Source organism: Oncorhynchus gorbuscha, linkage group LG12 (genome assembly GCF_021184085.1).
Source record: "Oncorhynchus gorbuscha isolate QuinsamMale2020 ecotype Even-year linkage group LG12, OgorEven_v1.0, whole genome shotgun sequence".
NCBI classification, from domain to species: domain Eukaryota; kingdom Metazoa; phylum Chordata; class Actinopteri; order Salmoniformes; family Salmonidae; genus Oncorhynchus; species Oncorhynchus gorbuscha.
In genome coordinates, this window is record NC_060184.1 from 23,670,745 (window position 1) to 23,693,387 (window position 22,643).

Below are 22,643 nucleotides of genomic sequence, written 5' to 3' on the forward strand. Positions count from 1 at the left end.
GTTAGTATCTCTGCTAAGCTTCTTAGTTATTTGATGGCCATGTTAGAATATTTTTTGTTGTTGTATTATTATGAGAAAGAAAGTACACGAGCTAGCCTGTATAATCTTGCTTTAGTTTTAGGTTTAAGATTAAAGTCACGGTTCTGGTGAGGGTTAAAGTTTAAGGTTAGGGGTCCATTGGATTTGTGGTCACTGGTCAGAAAGCTCCTTATTTCTGTCCCTTCTAGCGTTGCCAGAGAGTCAGACCGTGCTAGCGTATCTGCTAGTTAGCGTCTCCGTGCTAAGCTAACACCTGGTAATGGAGCGGGGGTGTCTCTTCATTACAGCTCTGTAATCTCATTAGACCTGATTAGAGCAGCCATTTCAGGCTGCATTAGTGGTAGAGTGGGATGGGAGTTCAGAGTGGCTATTATCAGCCTCCGGTCAACCTTAAGATAATATGTCTCCTATTGTGTTTGCCCTGTCTATCTTTACTGTAATGATAATTAAATCATTGTCAAACGTATTGTTGTTTAATGGTAATCATGCAATACACCACCTTGCCACCAGAGGTCAATAAGAACCAAACAGTGTCAACTTTATTTAGTGGTTTGTGTGTATTGGGTACTGATATTCCTTTGGCCTGGTCAGTCTTAGTTACTGGTCTTTGTGTACACATGTTCCTGTGGTGTTCTCTGAGGTGTGGTTGGGATAGTCACAGATAGTGTGTGTATAGTCCTAATTTTCTTTTCCTATATGTGTTCATCAGCTGGAGGACTGTCAGGGGAAGGCCCAGGGTCTGCAGGACACAGTGGCTTGTCTGGAGAAGAGTCTGGAGGAGGGCTGCGCCGTTCTGCAGGCGAAGGAGGACCTGATTGAGACCCAGTGCAAGCGGGAGAAGGAGCTGGTGGCTGCTGTACAGAGGTGTGTCGGAAATACAATCTTCCTCTGCAACTCCTCCTCCTCGTTGCAACAGTGTGTTAAAACAGTCAGAGCTGGTAAGTTGGGGTTGTGTTGATGACAGACGGTGCCCTAACGCTGTGTCTCTCCCTGGTTCCCCCAGCCTGCAGGAGAAGGTGGAGCAGTGTCTTGAGGACGGGGTCCGGCTCCCCATGCTGGACCTGAAGGAGCTGGAGGTAGAGAACGCACGGTTACAGGAGCAGCAAGCCACCACCACCGAGGTGAGACACAGAATGCATACAAACGCAGGGATGCATGCAGACACACACAAAGACACACACACACACTTAACGCTAAGGTTAACGCCTCATCTAGTGTATCAGCAACAACCCAACTGTTTTGTCTACTATACTGTTATTCCCAACTGGCAGAAGGTTTTAACATTCTCAAGCGTTGACATTTGTTGACATATCTGGAACTTTTAAAAGACTGACAACTAATGTATCTCCTTGTCTACCCCACAACACGCAAACACACACAACACAAACACACTCAACACAAACACACACAGGGTCACTCAGAGAGATGAGCCAGGCTGCTACCAGACATTTACAATGCCCCTCTGCTCTTTTTCAGCTGATAGACAATCAGAAGAACCAGATTGAAAAACTCACCCTTGAGCTGACGGTAAGACCCTGCTATTAGGGGCGTAACAGTTCACCAAGCCCCACAGTTCAGTACGTGTTGCGGTTTCGGAGTCACGGTTCCATTTCTGATTCATAATACTTGATGAGGTCATCATCTGGAATAACAACAACTTTTCTGAAATGAAAACGCCCGATTACTCATCGACAACACTAAAATAAAGTGCAATATGCGTGTAACCGTGGCTCAGACATTGTATAGGTCTATGCTATAGTGTTTTCTTACAAAGACAAAAATATGTGCACTTGTGTGACTCTCATAAAGTGGGCGTGTCTGTAGTACGGTACACTTCGGGGTAATGTGATGGGCTGTCACTGTTAAGTAGCTCTCTGCAGCCCTGGAGGTCCATCCATGTGTATGAAGCGCAACACAGGGTGTGTTGACCAATTCATTGACAGCTTTAGCTTGCTATTATAGAGCGAGGGGGAAAAGTTGTTAACGTCGCTCGAGCACTTTCACGAGGTGCTGAAACCCCCATTCTTCTTCACCACAGAGAGTAGGCTCATATCCGCGGCTGTAAACATACCTATCGCTCGTCATGTCTTTGGCCTGGTCAAAATCAGCTGCCAAGGACTGCTTGAATGCAGAGGGGAGACCGAAGTTGTGTTCTTTTTTAGCGTTTCCATTTTGCTCCGGTGGTAGGAATACTGATGGGATGTCGGTAAATGTATCAACATGTCTGAGGTGTTGGCAGCTGCATAGACTATTCTCATTGGGCAGTGGAGACATACTCTCTCTGTCCGTCGTCATTGTAACCTACTGGGAAGACCAACTGTTCCCAAACTGGAGGTTTAAACGATGATGGAGAATCCTCCTAGTTCATCGACCCCACCACTCACCATCGTACAGAACTAGTTCATCCACCCCACCACTCACCATCGTACAGAACTAGTTCATCGACCCCACCACTCACCATCGTACAGAACTAGTTCATCCACCACTCACCATCGTACAGAACTAGTTCATCCACCCCACCACTCACCATCGTACAGAACTAGTTCATCCACCCCACCACTCACCATCGTACAGAACTAGTTCATCCACCCCACCACTCACCATCGTACAGAACTAGTTCATCCACCCCACCACTCACCATCGTACAGAACTAGTTCATCCACCCCACCACTCACCATAGTACAGAACTAGTTCATCGACCCCCTCCACTCACCATCGTACAGAACTAGTTCATCCACCCCACCACTCACCATCGTACAGAACTAGTTCATCCACCCCACCACTCACCATCGTACAGAACTAGTTCATCCACCCCACCACTCACCATCGTACAGAACTAGTTCATCCACCCCACCACTCACCATCGTACAGAACTAGGTTCATCGACCCCCTCCACTCACCATCGTACAGAACTAGTTCATCGACCCCACCACTCACCATCGTACAGAACTAGTTCATCCACCCCACCACTCACCATCGTACAGAACTAGTTCATCCACCCCACCACTCACCATCGTACAGAACTAGTTCATCCACCCCACCACTCACCATCGTACAGAACTAGTTCATCCACCCCACCACTCACCATCGTACAGAACTAGTTCATCGACCCCCTCCACTCACCATCGTACAGAACTAGTTCATCGACCCCACCACTCACCATCGTACAGAACTAGTTCATCCACCCCACCACTCACCATCGTACAGAACTAGTTCATCGACCCCACCACTCACCATCGTACAGAACTAGTTCATCCACCCCACCACTCACCATCGTACAGAACTCGTTCATCGACCCCACCACTCACCATCGTACAGAACTCATTCCTGGCTGCGCCCCACAAAAGGACCGTTTGAAATGCACCAATTAAGATTTGAATTTTGATTACAAGGGACGCATAGGATCTTGTTGTTTTAACGGAATAGCTTGAAAGAAATTCAGCTCAGATTTACTCATACAACGCAGTGTCGGCATAACCTAGAGGTGTTATGAGAATTTTGTTATCAATGTTCATTAACATCAATTAATCTACTCAGTCTGCAACCCAGAGTTTGTAAGATTCTGGTTGAATGATACAGGCAAGAGTCCCAATTTACAAAAATCAAAAGTGTTTATTCGCGAGAACGTTCCAACATCAAAAATGCAAACCCAGTCTTTATAACACACACAAACAAGTTCAAATCTTAAGCTACGCATTGCTCAGACAGTCTGTGTTCTTCCACTACAATGATACATTGTTTAATCTGCAACATGTTTCATGATTTTCTGCCAGCCTAACTGTATCTCCCCTCCACGGGTGGAGACAGAATGTAAGGAACACAGTAGTCCAGCTCGTCTGTCGATAGCTCCTCTTATCATTTGTTTCCCACTTGCACCCTGCTTACATACTAAAAAGGAACAAAAGGTCCTTGTTCTAATTCTGACTGAAACTACACACATCAAATTATAGTTTTATGATTCTAATACATTTCATACAATTATATGGTTTCAGAGTGGAATTATTTAATCATTATCTTTAGACAAATTATTTTATCAATAGGCCTAGTGCTTTTATTTTTGGGCTCACAGTGCGGACCGAATCGAGGTTTCGATACCAAATGGTTTCGGTACAAATATATGGACCGTTACACCCTTACCTGACATTAGACTTCATTTGGATCAACAGTATGCTTCAATCAGCCGCTGTTGTAGTAGTTGTCATGTTGTGTGTGTGTCTTTATGTCTGTCAGTGGTGGGGATGACGATGAGTCATCACTGTCATCAGAGCATCATACAGTGTGTGATGCTGTCTCATTGTTCTGCTGCAGGCAGTAGAGCAGAGGCTGCAGAAGGAGCGATGTCTCTCCCAAGAGCTCCAGCAACAGCTGCAGGGCGAGGACCTGGCTTCACTCGCTGACACCCTCCTTCAGGTAACCAGCCCCACGCTGCCTTTTCAAACATGTTGAAATAAAGAAGGCTACACAGGACTACTCCCACAGAAAGTAGGACTATTCTTGGGAGCAGACCTTTTTTTTATTTCTCAGATTTTCCAACGGCTGGAGTGGTGTAGCTAGCTAGTATCCACTGTAGCGCTCTCTCTCTCTCGCTCTCTCTCTCTGACAGACAGTTCTCTGTCCCAGGTTTAGCTGGTGATGGAGAAGTCCATTCACCACCATTCTGTTCCTCTACAGGCCCTTTTTGTCCTCAGATCTTTTCATAGCTGCAGAGTCATGAATAACCCAATATGGCCCCTTCAGCACCCCCACTACCACACGGACCCAATTAGAATTCATGGTGTCATTTTTCAACTCTCCCGCCCGTCTCAAGGTGAGGATGAGCCTGGTGATAAAAGGTTTGAATTCATGCAGGCGGTAATGTGTGTGTCCTGTACATAGGAGAGGTGGAGTACACACACACAGAAGGCTGACACCCCAGCACCATACATTATCCCTCTGACAGGGCAACAAAAGGCAATTATCAGCTGGAAGATTCCCCCGCCTGGCTCCCACAAGGGAAGGTCGCTGGTTTGGAGAGAGGGATGGGGGAGTGCTTGTTGGCTGACCTTGCCTGGCTCTGCTGTGACTCCCAGGAAGCTTGTGTCTGAAGGGACAGAGAGATATGACGAGATCGTCTACACAGCGCCCTGTCTAGGATCACTGGTTTTAATTTGACCGTGCTCTCCACTGCTCTGTGTGGCTCATGAATGTTGGAGGCTGGGTATTTATCTGCACACATACTATGTTCCATCCAGCACCGTGTAGAGCGATTGAGAGGGGAGGAGAGATTTGACTCCCAGCGTTACATTTTTACATTCATGTAATTTAGCAGACGCTCTTATCCAGAGCGACTTACAGTAGTGAGTGCATACATTTTCATACTTGTCCCCAAAGGGAATGGAAGCCACAACCCTGGCATTGCAAGCACCATGCTCTACCAACTGAGCCACATGGGTGGGTGCCTTTAGTTACATAGAGATGATACTGAGGTGAAATGGCCTCCATTTTGGGAGAGCAGGAAGTTGGATAACCTGCCAGAAAAGGACTTTGCAGCAACGTTGGCTTTTCAGCCACCTGAGTGTTAGTGTTGCTATGATACCTTGTTATCTATTGAGTTATGATGGTGATTATTCTAATTTTCTCCTTGGTATTCTGTGAGACATTTAGAGACTCATTTGGAAGTGTATATTTTAACTCGTGTGTTTCAAAGCCCAGCCATGGAGAGGGTGTTGAAGTGTTGATCCACACAGGGAGACATACTGAGCTTTAGATGCCAGCGGCAGCTCTGCAGCAGTTCTCCCTCAAGTTCAGTTTTAATGTACAAAGAAATATACACTCCAAGCCCTAATGGACAAATCCACTTCTGTTCAGAAATAATTGTATGGCTGTCATGTTATAACACAAAATAATTTGAGTGTGGTTCACTCCCTCCAGCATTTTACATTGTGTATTTAGTAATAAATGCAATCTGGCAGCGACAGAGAATAATAATGAAGCTTTTCAACACAAAAGGATTTAGCCAATGTATGTCTCAGTCCAGGAACACTTGATCTACTTTAAACTGGCGCAAAAATCTGACTTAATGTTTGGGGGATTTTGTGTTTTACTGAACACTCCTGAGCTCTGCTGCATTAGCGTTTTGTTTGATAATAAACCCAGTGTTGGTCTCTAAGCTGTGTGTGTTTCAACAGAACCAAAGGCAGGTGGAGGATGGCGTGGTGATTCAGCAGGGCTGCGGGGGCCAGGAGCCAGAGACAGGGCCCCTGCTGAAGGAGATGTCCTTTTGTCTGCTTGACCTCAAGGCCCTCTGTAGTATCCTTACCCAGAGGGCCCAGGGCAAGGAACCCAACCTGGCACTGCTACTGGGCATCAAATGTAAGTAGATACATCTGGTTTAATCCTCTTAAACTGGGATTCAAATCCGATCGCAGCTTTGGACAATGCGCCATTTCCAAAGGTAATTTCCAATTGAGCCGACAATGCAGCATTTGACAGTGAATGTGGTCTCCGCAAACGCAGAAACATTGCCTTTAAAACCCGCATTGCTGACAGAACCTCTCCAACCTGCACACACACACACACACACTGAACTACTGCCATATGTAAACCCAACATTAGCTCCTCGGACTAGCCTATCTACTCAGTTATAGGCTTCTGAATAGCTACTTCATAGTTTTCGGGCATCAACAGTAATTCCACTGAGGAAGACATTACTTCTCTAACTACCTACCTTCCAGTTAAGACTTCCCAACCATCTTTGATGTCAAATTACTTGAACTCCTTTTGAATTTGATCCCACCTATTCTTAAATTGTTTTCCTTATTCTATTCTGCATTTTCTGTCCACCTCAGTCGGCAGTAGGATGCACTTCTTTTCCCTAAGAAACAGAGGGGGAATTAGGCTGTCAGCTCACAACAAGCTCCTCTGAATACATTTACAGTCGTGGCCAAAAGTTGAGAATGACACAAATATACATTTTCAAAGTCTGCTGCCTCAGTTTGTATGATGGCAAGTTGCATATACTCCAGAATGTTATGAAGAGTGATCGGATGAATTGCAAAGTCCCTCTTCGCCATGCAAATGAACTGAATCCCCCAAAAACATTTCCACTGCATTTCAGCCCTAACACAAAAGGACCAGCTGACATGTCAGTGATTCTCTCGTTAACACAGGTGTGAGTGTTGACGAGGACAATGCTGGAGATCACTCTGTCATGGTGATTGAGTTCAAATAACAGACTGGAAGCTTCAAAAGGAGGGTGGTGCTTGGAATCATTGTTGTTCCTCTCAACCATGGTTACCTGCAAGGAAACACGTGCCGTCATCATTGCTTTGCACAAAAAAGGGCTTCACAGGCAAAGATATTGCTGCCAGTAAGATTGCACCTAAATCAACCATTTATCAAATCATCAAAAACTTAAATTGTTGTGAAGAATGCTTCAGGGCACCCAAGAAAGTCCAGCAAGTCTCCTTCAGTCTCCTAAAGTTGATTGAGCTGCGGGATCTGGGCACCACCAGTGCAGAGCTTGCTCAGGAATGGCAGCAGGCAGGTGTGAGTGCATCTGCACGCACAGTGAGGCAAAGACTTTGAGGATGGCCTGGTGTCAAGAAGGGCAGCAAAGAAGCAACTTCTCTCCAGGAAAAACAGGGACAGACTGATATTCTGCAAAAGGTACAGGGATTGGACTGCTGAAAATTAATTCTCTGATGAATCCCCTTTCCGATTGTTTGGGGCATCCGGATAAAAGCTTGTCCGGAGAAGACAAGGTGAGCGCTACCGTCAGTCCTGTGTCATACCAACAGTAAAGCATCTCGAGACCATTCACGTGTGGGGTTGTTTTTCAGCCAAGAGAGTGGGCTCACTCACAATTTTGCCTAAGTACACAGTCATGAATAAAGAATGGTACCAACACATCCTCCAAGAGCAACTTCTCCCAACCATCCAGGAACAGTTTAGTGACAAACAATGCCTTTTCCAGCATGATGGCGCACATTGCCATAAGGCAAAAGTGATAACTAAGTGGCTTGGGGAACAAAACATAGATATTTTGGATCCATGGCCAGGAAACTCTCCAGACCTTAATCCCATTGAGAACTTGTGGTCAATCCTTAAGAGGCAGGTGGACAAACAAAAACCCACAAAATCCAAGCATTGATTGAATGGGCTGCCATCAGGATGTGGCTCAGAAGTTAATTGACAGCATGCCAGGGCAGATTGCAACGGTCTTGAAAAAGGGTCAACACGGCAAATATAGACTTTGTGCATCAACTTCTTGTAATTGTCAATAAAACCCTTTGACACTTATGAAATGCTTGTAATTGTACTTCAGTATTCCTTAGATATTTCTGTCAGATGTTAGACACCGAGGCAGCAGACTTTGAAAATGAATGTGTAATTCAACTGTTGGCGACTGTACACTTTCACTCTGAACTAGATAAGAGCGGTCCCCCCCCCCCCCCCCCCCACACACACACACACACAGGACCTGTCGCACAGCATGAAAAAAAAAACTTGTCTCAAAACCTAGCATATTTCACACGATGCTCATTGACAGAATTCGAAGTCTTGCCATGGTAGATTTGAGCTAAAGCCCCATCAGATTGACGGTGTATTTCTCTCCCTTTGACCCCCATAGCGATGAGCATGTCAGGGGAGGAGAAGGACAACTCTCTGGTGGAGGACAGCTTGCGGGCCAAGCTGCTGGAGGTAGGCCAGCTTAGGAAGGACATTGAGGACCTGCGCACCGCCATCTCTGACCGCTACGCACAGGACATGGGCGAAAACTGTGTGACGCAATGACACACCCGCAATGAGGGAGCACTGATGCCCAGCGACAGAGTGCCCACTCACCAAGGCTTCTGTGTCACAGCCAGTGAGGGTAGGAACAAATCCTGGAGGAAAACCAGGAAGAAGTGTTAAAAATGGAATAAGAAACTAGGTACTGTCAACGCTGCATTTTATTTCTATCCAGTTTTACGTGATGGAGGTATCTAGCTTTCTGAATGTAGGATCAAGCTGTGAATCAAGTTTACAAGGAAGTCTTAAAATAGGATGTTTTGATTTCTCAAATGTCAATTGCGCTTCCTGTGTAATAGAATGAATTCCTGCATGATCATGTACATTGCTTCATGCACAGAGACTTATACCTGGAGGCCCTGCCCTCACAGAAGGGAGTATAAGTGTTTGGCCCCTCCCACACAACCTCACCAGTAGGAAACTGACTCACTGCTGCTCTGTCAAGTGCCTCTGGGTGTGACAGCTTCTCCACGAATCTGCTGTCCTCTTCCTAAGTTGTCTCCAATGGCAACCCATAGTGCTCCTCTCACATCGCCCCGTGTGTTATCCAAAGACAAACTCCCCGAACTCTCAGCAGCTGCCCATAGTAGAGACTGCCTATTGGCACTAGGCTCCACAACATGCCACACAAACTGGCCAACCAAGAGGCTGCTTCTGTTCCTTTTCACCATTTCCGGTTCGTTATGGGTGTGTCTGTGTGCAAGTACTTCGCTATTTGGGATATGAATGGTTTTCAATAGAAGATTTCAGTGATGTGAATCACCCCAAACGGGTTATTTGGATAGATATTTTAATGAAAAAGCATGGCAATAACCCCTTTCATATCATTTGCTGTTGTGTTGAACATAATAGCATCAGGTAATATTCAGGTGTTTTTCTAACAATTAAATTCAGGAATTGTTTTTACAAGTTCAGATTGACTAGTAAGACCAGGGCTTAATACTGCCCCATTATTTAAATAGGCAGCACAATTCCGATCATTTTTCCACTAATTGGTGAGCTGATTAGTCAAAAGATCCATTATTGAAATAAAAACAAAAATCAGGCTGCTTGTGTAAACAGCCATAGACACCATTTGATTGAGACTAAAACTAATGCAAAACCACCACAGCAGCACTTCTACAGTATAGGCCCATATTACCTACTGGGACTTGACTCATTTGTATTAATCCATTGTCAATATAGGCACCAGTTCCACAGAGTTGACTGAGGAATATTCCTCCAACCTCAACCACAGAGGGGTCTCTAGATTAATGTATCCATGGAGTAATCGTTGGTTCACATTCTGTTTTACTTTGATTGCTGTTCCCACTATGTCACAGGAACACTCTTGCTTCATCTCAAACTATTTGGAATGTGAACTTTAGCGAGCCAGTCATGACAACCAACACATTACTGTTTGCTATAAGGCAGGGTTTCAAACTGTCCTTGGGACCCCCGGTTTGTTTTCACCTAATGCGACACAGCTGATTCAAATGATCAAGCTTGATTTGAATCAGCTGGTGCAAAACAAAACCTGCTATAAAGTGTTATACATTTTTACAGATAGTAATTTATCCTGGTGACAAGGTTTAAAAAAAGGGTACAGTTTAGAGCCAAGTATATTTTGCATGTCTCAATTTAGACTAATGTAGGTTGTAGAGTATTCTATTAAACTATTGTATTACCAATCTTAGAAAGGAAAAATTGGCTATGTAAAATGTTTTGGCAGGTTACGATAAAGAACAAAGGTAGACTCTGGCCTAAATTCAAACCATACCACTGAAGAGCGGCATTGAAAGGTCATTTCCGATTGGGCCGACATGCCACTTTGACCATGATTGTCTGAGAAACTTGCCTTTAAAAATTGCACAGTTCAGCAATATAGATTGAATCTAGTCCTAAGCCTTACATGGAAACTAATATGCAATGTCACATGCACCAGCTAACACCTCCCATTCAGGAGCAGATCTGAAATGTTATTGTTCTTCTGTGCCTTTTAATCTATGCAGCAGATAAGCTCCTGTTTCGCCCCATTGACAGGGTCTGGAGAAAACTATTCTGCATCTTGTAAATAAGAGGCTACCCCTCACAATTATGCTAAGCCATAGCCACAAAATAAATAGTCACTCAGGTAAATTAAGGCCATAGCAGGCTCTTGTGAAACCTGAAGAATGTACTCTGATGCACAGCATCCATTGTGAGGTGTAGGTCTGTGGGAGTATAGTGCTCATGTAGAGGGAAACAGGTGTGGTTGTCATGGCTGTCTGCACTGGACTAGGAGCCACTGGTTGGCTTTCCTGTACATAGGAATGTCTGTTTGTTACACTTGGTCTTGCAGCTAGATTTTATGAATGCCAAAAAGTTAATTTATATATGTTCTTAAAAGTATTTTTCCATTTAAGGCTTGATTGTCATTTGTACAGACTGCAAATAAAATATTTTTCTACGACAGTTTAAGTGTTCTCTAGGCCAAGCTCTGCTATTACACACTAGAGGTCGACCAATTAATATAGTTATAGCCGATTAATCATAACAAATCTGTAATCAACATATTTGGACACCAATTAGGACTGCGTGGCAGGCTGATTACCTGTTACGTGAGTGCAGCAAGGAGCCACGGTAAGTTGCTAGCATTAAACATCAAAACAAACCTCGACATAATCACTAGTTAACTACACATGGTTGATGATATTAGTTTATCCTGCGTTGCATATAAGCTATGCGGTGCCTGTTAATTTATCATTGAATCACAGCCTACGCTGCCAAACAGGTGATTTAACATTAATTTCTTTTAACTCGGGAAATTGTCACTTCTCTTGCGATCTGTGCAAGCAGAGTCAGGGTATATGCAGCAGTTCGGGCCGCCTGGCTCGTGACGAACTGTGTGAAGACCATTTCTTCCTAACAAAGACCGTAATTAATTTGGCAGAATTGTACATTATGACATAACATTGAAGGTTGTGCAAAGTAACAGCAATATTTAGACTTAGGGATGCCACCCGTTAGATAAAATACGGAACGGTTCTGCATCTCACTGAAAGAATAAAACGTTATAACCATATTAATGACCAAAGGCTTGTATTTCTGTGTTATTATAATTAAGAATTGATAAGAGCAGTCTGAGCGGTGGTAAGCAGCAGGCTCGCAAGCATTCGTTCAAACAGCCCTTTACTGCAGTTACCAGCAGCTCTTCAAGCATTGTGCTGTTTATGACCTCAAGCCTATTAACTCCCGAGATTAGGCTGGCGATACTATAAGAACATCCAATAGTCAGAGGTATATGAAATACAAAATGGTAGAGCGAGAATTAGTCCTATATTAACTACAACCTAAAACCTTACCTGGAAATATTGAAGACTCATGTTAAAAGGAACCACCAACTTTCATATGTTCTCATGTTCTGAGCAAGGAACTTAAATGTTAGCTCTTACATGGCACATATTTTACTTTCTTCTCCAACACTTAGTTTTTGCATTATTTAAACCAAATTGAACATGTTAAATTATTTGAGACTAAATTGATTTTATTGATGTATTATATTTAGTTAAAATAAGTGTTCATTCAGTATTTTCAGTACTTAGAATCGACAAATCAGAAGTAAGTTTGTCAGAGTTGTTTATTCATTATACAGCAACCCAGCACCGTTAAGTTTCTAGCCTGTTAATTGGCCATGAATTGTTAGGCTTTGAATAATACATTTACCATTTGAGAATGATTGAGCAATGTCATCACTTCAATGGCTTGTCCCAAATGTTGGCTGTAGAGTAATTACATGACAGCAAACAAGGCATCTACAATGTAAATCAATAGCCTACATTTCATTAACTATTGATAAAGATTCAAGTTTAAAAATTCATTTAAAATCTAGATTAATTCCAGCTCGCCAGCTAAAATCTGAGTGGTGATAAAATACAGTAAAAAGTGATAAAAGCACTGGACACTGGATCCAGTAAAGAACAACGTGGTACTGTACATCTCGTAGAGGCTCTAAAACGGAGTGGTCAATCTGCGTTAGCCAGCTAGCTGACATGGGGCTGAATAGCGACACCAGGGGAGAGGCTGCAGAAGTCCCCCAGACTGGCCTGAGCACACTGCAGCACCAGGCCTTTCACTGCCTCCAGGAATAGTGTCTGTCCAGAGTGGAGGTACAGCCACATCACCCTGCTCAGCTGGGCTGGCATGGAGTTTCCATGCAGGCTGTCTGTAAAGAGACACCGTATCAGACAATAACCCTGCAGTCAGTAAGCATGAAAGCATTTGTGCAGCCATCCACAACAGGAAACCCTCCTAGGAACACTAATACAGTGAGTACCGGTAGTATAAAAACAAAGGTTAGCTGCTGTGTGTATTTGAAGAACTACAGGTGCAGCATAAGGAACAGACCTGCAAAGCCATTATTTGAAGCTTGTAAACAAGACAAATGGCCCCTTTGGGTGTGTCAATCTATGATCAGGCCAATGGGTCACGTAGCTGTTGGCAGGCACAGGTACTAAATCCTAATGAAGGCTTTTTACAGTGTTTTGACAACATGTCATGGCCAGGGCCAGTGATGGATGGCTGTAGCACAGCCCAGGTTAAATGTCAAACCATTTGCAGTCAATACCTCCTACCCTGAATGCATGGAGGGGGATTTCCCGATGTACAGGAGAAATGCATGCCAACCAAGAACATTTGTTTGGTCACTATCAAATACTGATTACGAACAATATCGTCATGTGCAGCTCTATTCAGTCTAAAGCGTTACAGATTGAGCTGACATGCAGTGTTTAACATGAATGTGGTCCAAAGCAGGAACGCTGAAATTGAAAGGCAATGAGGCTGTAAACCTGAACTTCTGTAATGCAGAAAGAAAGGAGTCCTTCAAGGTTGAAAACCTGCCTCAACGCTACAAGTTAAACTATACTGAACTAAATAAAATGTTGGTCACATGTTTCAACTAGGCAAATCAGTTAAGAACAAATTCGTATTTACAATGGCAGCCTACCAAAGGCAAAAGTCCTCCTACGGGGACAGGGATTAAAAATAGACAAATCACAATACTACACAAGAGACCTAAGACAACATAGCAGCAACACATGACATTCAATACACAAAATGCTTATTTCTCAAATTGTGCACAAATCGTTTAAAATGCCTGTTAGTGAGCATTTGCCAAGATAATACAGCCACCTGACAGTTGACATATCAAGGAACTGATTATTTATGTCTAAAGCCCTTTTGTTGTAAAATAACTTGTTCTGATTAGGTGGGCCTATGCCCCCCCAGGTGCATCCATGGCTGCTCCACTGCCCAGTCATGTGAAAGCCATAGATTAGGCCCCAATTTATTGATTTCTATTGACTGATTTCATATGAACTGTAACTCAAAATGCAAATGCAATGGGGGGGGGGGGGTTTGCCACTCAGTTTCCTGTGTATCAAGACTGGTCCACCACCCAAACGACATCCAGACAACTTGACAAAAAAACTGTAGGAAGCATCGAGTCAACGTGGGTTAGCATTCCTGTGGAACGCTTTTGGCAAAAGGGGGTGCAGCTCAATATTAGTAAGGTGTTCCTAATGTTTTGTACACTCAGTGTATACTGGAGAACACAACCTTGTGGCTGATCGGATGGATATATACAGGGGAATAGAGGTTCTACTATACCTTGGGAGATCTTAGTGTCAAACTCCAGCAGAGGGTAGAGGTCCCCAGGCAGCAGCTGTCTGACCCAGGTGTTCTCCTTCATGAAGAACCAGTCATGGACCAGCCTCTTCCTGTGGAGGAAGCCCTGCACGTGGTCTAGGTAAACCATGTTGCCTGACACCATGTACAGCCTGAGGGATGGCCAGAGTTCAACACTTCAGTCATTTCCAATGGGCATCTCGCTAAAATTCTATTCATATTAATCAATGACAGAACGCATGGAACTCCTAATGTTCCTGATAGAAATTAAACAAGATGAAGTGAGACAGAAGGCAGATACTAATAGGTGGGTGGCCCTGAATTGAGACCCCTAAAAGTAACAAGGAAAGAGTATTCAGTTTCTTTGAGCAGCATTCTTTTAGAAGCAGGGACACATTTTACATGATCAAACCACAGAGGCTGGAAAATAGCATGTGCAAGAAAACAGTGAAGTGCTATGAAGGCAATTTCTCATCTTAGAACAATGAACTGTTCATTATATTCAACACCCAAATCACTAGGGACGTCTACTTTCAGAGAAAAGTGCTGTGGCCAAAGTAACTTTCAGAGAACGCAAGTTATGCTAACAACCCATTCTCTCCAAAGCATTAAATTTGGGAGCAGATTATCAGAATATTAAATGACTCACCCAGCCAGGCTCTGAATACTAAGGGCATTTTAAATATTACTTTGATACCATTGTGAAAGGCTTTTTATTCTCAAGCAGTCATTAAATTGTCCTGCAGCCAGTCAGGGCTTTTTCAGCTCCTCATCCCTTAAGGCAGGGGAAAAACACCATTTGGAAAAATGTCATTCATCTCTGGGGTAAAAGACTCTAGCTCTGGGTTTCAGTGCTTCTGATGAACTTCACTGTATAGGTCGAGGGGATGAGTGGTCTTCAAGTTCAAACAGATCGACTGACAGTGGATAGCGCTGGGTGCTGCGCTGCAGGCACTGCGTTTGAAGCTAACAGCAGTGCCCCAATACTCACTGCTTTCCCCCCCGGCTTCAAAGCCCTGTCAAAGAGCATACCAGCAGCACAACCCTCAAGTAGTCACTCACTTTTAATAGAGTAGAATCGCTTTCTAGCTAATCACAACCTCACAGGCCAAATTCACATTAGGTAGCCCAGAATCAGCCAAACACAATGAGTCTTAAAATTGGGAAGGTTATTGAAGTCAAGCAGTGACTGCGAAGAGGTCAAGAGGCTTTTCTAGTTAACAATTTTCTTCCAACCCCAAACAGTAATCCCATATTCCCACAAGAATCTGAAATCCCGATTATGCAGCCCAAACTTCAGAAGACACATACTTGTAGTAGGGCAGTGTTTCAGTCATCTTCCAGTTGACATAGTTTCCAGCAGTCTCCTCCAGGGTGCACACTCGGGTCATCTGGACCTTGGCCACCTGCCAGAACCTCTCGTGCTCCACCAGGGTCTCCTGCATCTCCCTCCTCAGCAGCAGGTACACACCCTCCAGCGTGTCCTCGTACACCTGCACTCAGGCAACACATAGTAACACTTAGCATGTAGTGTTGGCTGCTCTTAAGTTTTATTTCAGCCAGAAGCTGAAATACAAAAACACATGAGCAAACTGAATGTTTGTGGACAAACTTAAACATCTCATTCCAAAATCATGGGCATTAATATGGAATTGGTGCCCCCTTTGCTGCTATAACAGCCTCCACTCTTCTGGGAAGACTTTCCACTAGACGTTGGAACATTGCTGCAGGGATTGCTTCCATTCAGCCACAAGAGCATTAGTGAGGTCGGGCGAATAGGCCTGGCTCGTAGTCAGCATTTCAATTCATCCCAAAGGTGTTCGATTCAGTTGAGGTCAGGGCTCTGTGCAGAAGCACAGAATCATCTATAAAGTCATTGTATGCTGTAGAGTTAGTTTCCCTTCACTGGAACTAAGGGGCCTAGCTCAAACCATAAAAAACAGCCCCATACCATTATTCTACTAAATGTTAATTGGCACTATGCATTGGGGCAGGTAGCGTTCCCCTGGCATCCGCTAAACCCAGATTAGTCCATCACACTCCGATGGGGGAGAGAGAGTCATCACTCCAGAGTCTTATGGCGGTGAGCTGTACGCTACTCCTATGACAGTGCCACATTGAAAATCACTGAGCTCTTGAGTATGGCCAGTCTACTGCCAAAGTTTGTCTATGGAGATTGTGCTAAATGTTATACACCGGTCAGCAACAGGTGTGACTGAAATAGCCAAATACTATAATTTGAAGAGTTGTCCACATATCCCCTTTATTTTACAAGGTTAGTCTCAGAGATCTATTTTTCAAGAGAAAAGTCAAACTTTTCATAGAAACACTAAAGTTTCAACAAACACTAAGCAGGCAACAATTCAATACAACAGGCTAATAAGTGATCACATCATGAAGGGATTATGGACCAGGGGAGTTGAAACCAGTTTTGAAAGGATAATATGTCATTTAGGCAACGGTCATACATAAATTACAGTAGACTCTGTAATATGACAGACAGAAGGTAGACAGCAGTGTCAATTTTCACTACTAAAAGCATTGAAGCGTGGGGCTCAACTTCCCTTGGCTACCATCCTGTAACAGTGAAGAGAATCTGTGCACATGAGCAGATACTGTGTGACAGTTTTGCATCACGCTCATCTCAATCTGAGGTGCTGCTCATGGCAACATGTCACAGGTGCTTTTCCATTTCTATAGGTTAAACCAGATGAGAAAATAATCTGTCATAATTGGTTACATAAGCAGTTTATGTGCCAATCTGATGTTACCAATTCTCTTGGTAACACAGTCCTTGACTATTGCTATGGAGTGCATTGTAGCAGCTTAGTTGGAGTCACACATGAAGTGTAATTGAGCAGGACATCACTGATGCTAATACATTTAGCAGCCCATTACATAAGACTGCAAGCTTCCTGCTGCCCGTTCAATCTGTGACTTGTGAAACCACCAGCACAGAGCTAATGCTCTGGAGATGCACACTGATGGAATACTAACGACTACTGAATAGATGCCAAAATGTCATTTGTATAGAAGCAATCTGAAGGCATCTCATTTTTTCAGCATGGTGCTAAAATCAGTGTGGGCAAAAACACTTCAGTGGGTACACTACTCACTTTCCCTGACACCAAGTTATTCACGGGCAGAATAGAAAGTCCTTCACCATACCTTTTTGCTTTTCAATCTGCCCCAGTCACGCCCTAAAATCCAGGCCACCAGGGATTTGCACATGGAGAAATAGTTTTCCACCGTCTGAATTCCTGGGAGGAGGGAGAATAGATACTTGACTAAAGCCAGCAGCCCTGAGAGCTCCATGCTGAGCCATTTGATCACAGGAGGCCTTGTACAAGACGTGTCAGTACAGAGCACCACAGGGTAACATTGCATGGAGAGGCTTATTCATTGACCTATACTCACCGGTCCAATTAATCATTTAAAGAAATTACACCGTTAGTTAGAAATCAAGATGGTATGATGTTCTTGAGGCATAGAAAATGAATATAAATACACTTCAGTCATTATGGTTATGACCCGAGCGGGCACTGTTCTAAAACAAATCCAGAACTAAAGATTTCATCCACTCCAAATAAGAGTGCGTGCCATGAATGTGCATAACATCAACACAAAGCAGAATTAAAAGTGGGGCGAGGAGCAATATCTGAAAGCGCTACTTACCCACAGTCTCGTCACCGTGGGCCAGCTTGCCCCGCCAGTAGTCGGAAGTGATGTGATGCAATGAGGCCAGGTACCTGATGTCACACAACGTGCCTCCCCAGGACACCACCTTCCTCTTGCTGTGCTTCTGCCACTGCAGGTAGATGGCCCTGAGCTGCCTGTCGAAGGGCACTGGCTGGCGGAACAACCAGTAGGTGAAGAGCCACTGGAACCGACACTGGCTGTACTGACTGAACATGGCCTCCAGCTCACAGTGGTCTGGTAGGGTAGAAGTCCACATCAGGGTAGAAACCTTTAGCTCAAGTGGATGCACTGCGTCAAGGGGTAAAGTTGCATTTATGTTCCAATACATCTAAAGCCAGCTGAGCCCAAAAACATGACTAATTTATCGATCAATGCCCGTCTGCCACTTAGATTGTAAGTACTTTTGTATCATAAGATACAAGGGAGGCCTGAAGGCCATTAGCTGCTCTACCTATAGGCTTAGGCTGTTAGTTTAAGAAGGCATACGAAGGAAGTGCAGGGCTTCAGTCCAGAGAGTAGAAAATTATTTATAATCCAGAGGGAGACAGCTCAGACTGAAACCATGCATCTAGTTTCTGCTCCCCATATCAGCTGAACCACTTTGAAGCAGCTCAGCAGAGCAAAAACACACTTTTTACCTTGATGTCTTCCATCATAAACTAAAACCCAGCAAGGGGGATATGGCTCAAAAAGGTATTTGAGTAAAATGGCAATTTCGTGCTTCCCAGTACAACATTCAAGAGATTGGGTATGATGAGTAAGATCAGAGCTGTGTTTTGAAGATGAAATAAAGTCATTGCTTATAGGTGTGGTGTCAACTTCTAAAAAAAAAATAACAGAACATTCTCTTTACCCATTGGGAACAGCCATATTTCTGGCCAGAATTCACAAGTAAGTTGGCCATAGATACAGCACAACAATAGGGAGCCTTTGTCTGCACTGCCAAAAAGTCAATCTGAATAACAATATGGCAGCAGGCTCATAGCTGGCAATAAAGGACAGAACCACCTTTGAGTCCCATTGCAGTCACCGTAAAGAGATTGCAATTCATAGCTGGTTGTAGAAAGCAGACACATCTTAATTATTCAAGCAACAACCCACCTTTAGCAAATTAACAGAGTATTGACTGAACAAAGAGCACTAATGAAAAGCTAAAAGTGGTATGGTCAATACAACCTACCATTGCTCTGTTGGTTGAGGACATGCTGGAAAACCTTGGCAATGCTTCCATGGTGCTCAAGGGCCAAGGCATACAGCTCCTTCCATTCGAACTTCAGCATTCTGCCCTCATCCTCATCTTTCTCTGCCAAAGAACAATAATATAATAATATATGCCATTTAGCAGACGCTTTTATCCAAAGCGACTTACAGTCATGTGTGCATAACAAAACACTGTTGCAATATTAACGCGACCAACATTCCTCCACTACCTGACAAACTTTATTTAAATTCAGGGAGTTTAGTCACATGTGCAGGGTTGCAGATGTACATGCAGGCTACAGTGAAGAGCCTAAGCACCGAGCTCCAACAATGCAGGTCACAGGGAACACAAATATACATATATTCATCTGCAACGTGTTAAATTACCATTGGTGTGGTGCAGGAAGGGGGACAAGGGAGCAGGTAGCTAACTAGTGGCAGCTTTTCAGAAGCCTGATGGTCTGGGGGGCAATTTTAATATCAAGACAAGGGGTGGCAATTCCTAGGAGCCAAACTGCTAATATGAATACGGTTTTACAGCTTCCTAAAATAAATTAACTTACCTTGTACTTTACCTTCCAACACTTCCTTCTCAATTCCCCATAAGCTCTCTATGTCAGTGCAAGGCAGTCTCACGGAGGGCAGAGGAACAGTCTCTTCCAGAACCAGCCATTGGACCCAGTACTTGTGTGGCGGGAATGGGATCTCTGCAAAGAGCTTCTCCTGGAGAGACCGGTTACAATGCAGGTTTCTAAAGAGAGTTCGCCACATGAAGACCAAACGGAAGGCACTCTTGGCAGAGATGGAGCAGGTGGCGGTGGCAAACGGAACTCCAAATGAGGTCTGCGTAGAGAGAAGAAAAAGCCTAGTGAACGTGCTAGGCTGGCTACAGATTGGTTGAATCATATCTGGTCTAACAAAGACTTGGTATCCATTTACAGAACTCTTACTGTTGTAGCACAGAATTTGACTAGCCTTAGCAACACAGTCCTTATTCTCAATTCACAGAAACAGGAGTCTAAATATCCATGTCGCATTGAGAAAATGCAAACAATATTTTGCGGGAAGTAATCCAGAAACGTGTAAATCGTCTCGTGACATGCAGCACATCAGGGTGGACACCCACTAGTCCTTGATCATGGCTCAGTTCCATTACATTAAACATAAGTCATTGGACAATGGAGTCTTCTGTACAGGGGATTTGTTAAAGATGCACTATGCAAAATTCACACTGCCATTTCCTGGCTGCTGAAACTAATGTTTGCGACAAAACAAGTAAGATGGTCCAATGACTCTCCACTAAACCACTGTGAAATATTTCTCTACCCAGAACTAAGCCAAACTCAATGTAATGGAAAGCATAGAAGTAGCACAGAACAGATCTACCACTTCTTATACTTAATAAGACTGAGCTTTAACATTTGTGAATTTGGTCAGTCACCCAAAAAGTAACAAATTGCAGCTTAAAGACCCCTGACGCTGGGACTGAACATTGACAGACATTGCATGCAGTAAGGTTTTGAAAACATAACCTTATTTCATCAGAGATAATTACTATTCCCAAAACGGTTCAACTGACGCACCTTCACAGGGTTAGGGTTCCCACGCGGTCATATTTTCATGTTACAGCACTTGTTCACAGAAAACAGACTACCTGTGCTAATTAGCCATCTGCCTATCCAAAAGGACGCAGATGGATAATTACTACGACCCCACAAACGTGTTGTCACTGAAAGCTCCTGTCCGCTGCAACTTAAATTGTGAAATTATTTTAATGTGATCGAAAAGTAGAAAGGATGTATGTTATTAAAACTGTACAGAGATGATCGATTCACTTATTTGTATTGGCTTCGAGCCAATTCGCCGTTAAACGGAATATGTAAGGACCTTGGACAATAAGGAGTAACGTTAAGGCCTTTAGTCCGATATTGGGCTAGACACTCAGTCTCTTTCAATGAGAGAAGACTTGAAATAAACATCGCAACATACATTCATTTTTAGATTATTTAATGGAGAAAAGAAATGTACGGGGCATTTTCCACATTCAAAACAGATCCACTGCAAGTGGACAGACATTGACTCTTTCTGCGAATCGAGGGCAAAGGCAGTATCGCTAAAGTTAATCTATGTACTACACCATAGTAGTACCTATCCTTTAACTACTAGTAATATATACAAATGTTGGTTAAATTACATTACCTTGTGTAAGTCTGTAGTTGAGGCAATGCATAGCCTACCAACTTCATTCAAAAGAGGATCAGCAAAATTCAGGCCTACATAAAAGAAAATACTAAAGTCTAATTAAATTTACATTACCTGGAAGTGTTTTGTCCACAGTGAGTTGCAGGAACAAACTCGAAACAGGGTTCGGCAGGTGCTTCCAACTCTCAAGAGAGACGTGGGATCCAGCCGTCGTAGGATGAGAATAAAGACTTCGTCACTTAAGTCTAGTATCCCCGTGTTGGAGCTTCCATGTGTGTCCTCACTTTCTTCTTTGACCTCGAATGAAGTAGCGGATAAAGGCGAGAACTGTCCCTGCAACTCATCCTCCCAACTATCCTCACGGAGTGCCATATTTGCCACCTGCCAAAGTCGGCCATGCTTGAGAGGAATTTAAAGGTTTAGGAACGTACCATTGTTGCAGTCAAACGGGAAATCGCCAGGCAGTTTAATACCTGGGCACGAGCTTGCCTGGCGCGCCGAGTAAGTGGGGTTCGCCTAGTGAGCTACCAAATGATGAATAGGCTTTTCCAAAGGGCAAACTAACCCTGTGCGTTCTAAATCAAGCGCACCTATTCAGGTTGTACCATTCAATTATGTATATAGGTAGCCTACCATACCATTAGGTAAATTGGACTTTCCATCTAATTGCGTGGTGATCATCAGGATTTTACAGTTAATACATTACCACAGCCAATCCATTTAGAAAATGCTAATATCAAATGGTAATTTAACTCCTTCCCAGTGGTGACCTGTTTTGAGCCCCACATTTTTAGCAGAAAACAAGAGGATGTCGCATGTTTTGCATGTTATTTTGGCATGAATGTGTGCATTCATAAATAATTGAGTTCATAAAGCTGCAAACAAATATGGCCTCGTTTTTGCTTTTTTGAATAAGGCAGCTCCAAAAAGCAGGTGTTTCAGCCGAGCTCAGTGCTTTCCGAGTGGGACAGCAGTCTAAGGCACTGCATCTCAGTGCTAAGAGGTGTCACTGCAGTCCCTGGTTCGAATCCAGGCTGCATCACATCCGGCCATTATTGGGAGATCCATAGGGCGGTGCAAAGTTG

The 22,643-nt window shown here is 43.7% G+C and overlaps 2 protein-coding genes across 6 annotated transcripts in view; one reads left to right on the forward strand and one right to left on the reverse strand.

The window, feature by feature from the left end:
* LOC123990730 (centrosomal protein of 85 kDa-like) overlaps positions 1–11,244 on the forward strand; it is a 100,438-nt gene extending 89,194 nt beyond the window's left edge. For all 4 annotated transcript variants that reach the window (XM_046291549.1, XM_046291551.1, XM_046291548.1 and 1 more), the window contains 6 exons: positions 749–903; positions 1,043–1,160; positions 1,516–1,566; positions 4,348–4,449; positions 6,207–6,390; positions 8,651–11,244. In XM_046291549.1, coding sequence (XP_046147505.1) covers positions 749–903; positions 1,043–1,160; positions 1,516–1,566; positions 4,348–4,449; positions 6,207–6,390; positions 8,651–8,814 — 774 coding nt within the window. In that variant the 3' untranslated portion in view covers positions 8,815–11,244. The remainder of the gene's footprint in view (positions 1–748; positions 904–1,042; positions 1,161–1,515; positions 1,567–4,347; positions 4,450–6,206; positions 6,391–8,650) is intronic.
* Positions 575–22,016, reverse strand: LOC123990732. 2 transcript variants are annotated; one of them, XR_006830706.1, is made up of 9 exons: positions 21,673–22,016; positions 19,920–20,199; positions 19,337–19,459; positions 18,133–18,390; positions 17,626–17,717; positions 15,769–15,950; positions 14,440–14,609; positions 1,554–1,681; positions 575–1,109 (listed from the first exon to the last, which is right to left on the reverse strand). XR_006830706.1 is itself a non-coding variant. In XM_046291552.1 (8 exons), exons 1-8 carry the CDS (start codon positions 21,928–21,930, stop codon positions 12,813–12,815), a joined length of 1,545 nt encoding a protein of 514 aa, XP_046147508.1. In that variant the 5' UTR covers positions 21,931–22,014; the 3' UTR covers positions 12,392–12,812. The 2 variants fall into 2 exon arrangements, 1 of the variants encoding a protein (XP_046147508.1); XM_046291552.1 differs by lacking the exons at positions 575–1,109; positions 1,554–1,681 and adding an exon at positions 12,392–12,994 and having other exon boundaries at positions 21,673–22,014.
* Between the last annotated feature and the right edge of the window lie 627 nt (positions 22,017–22,643).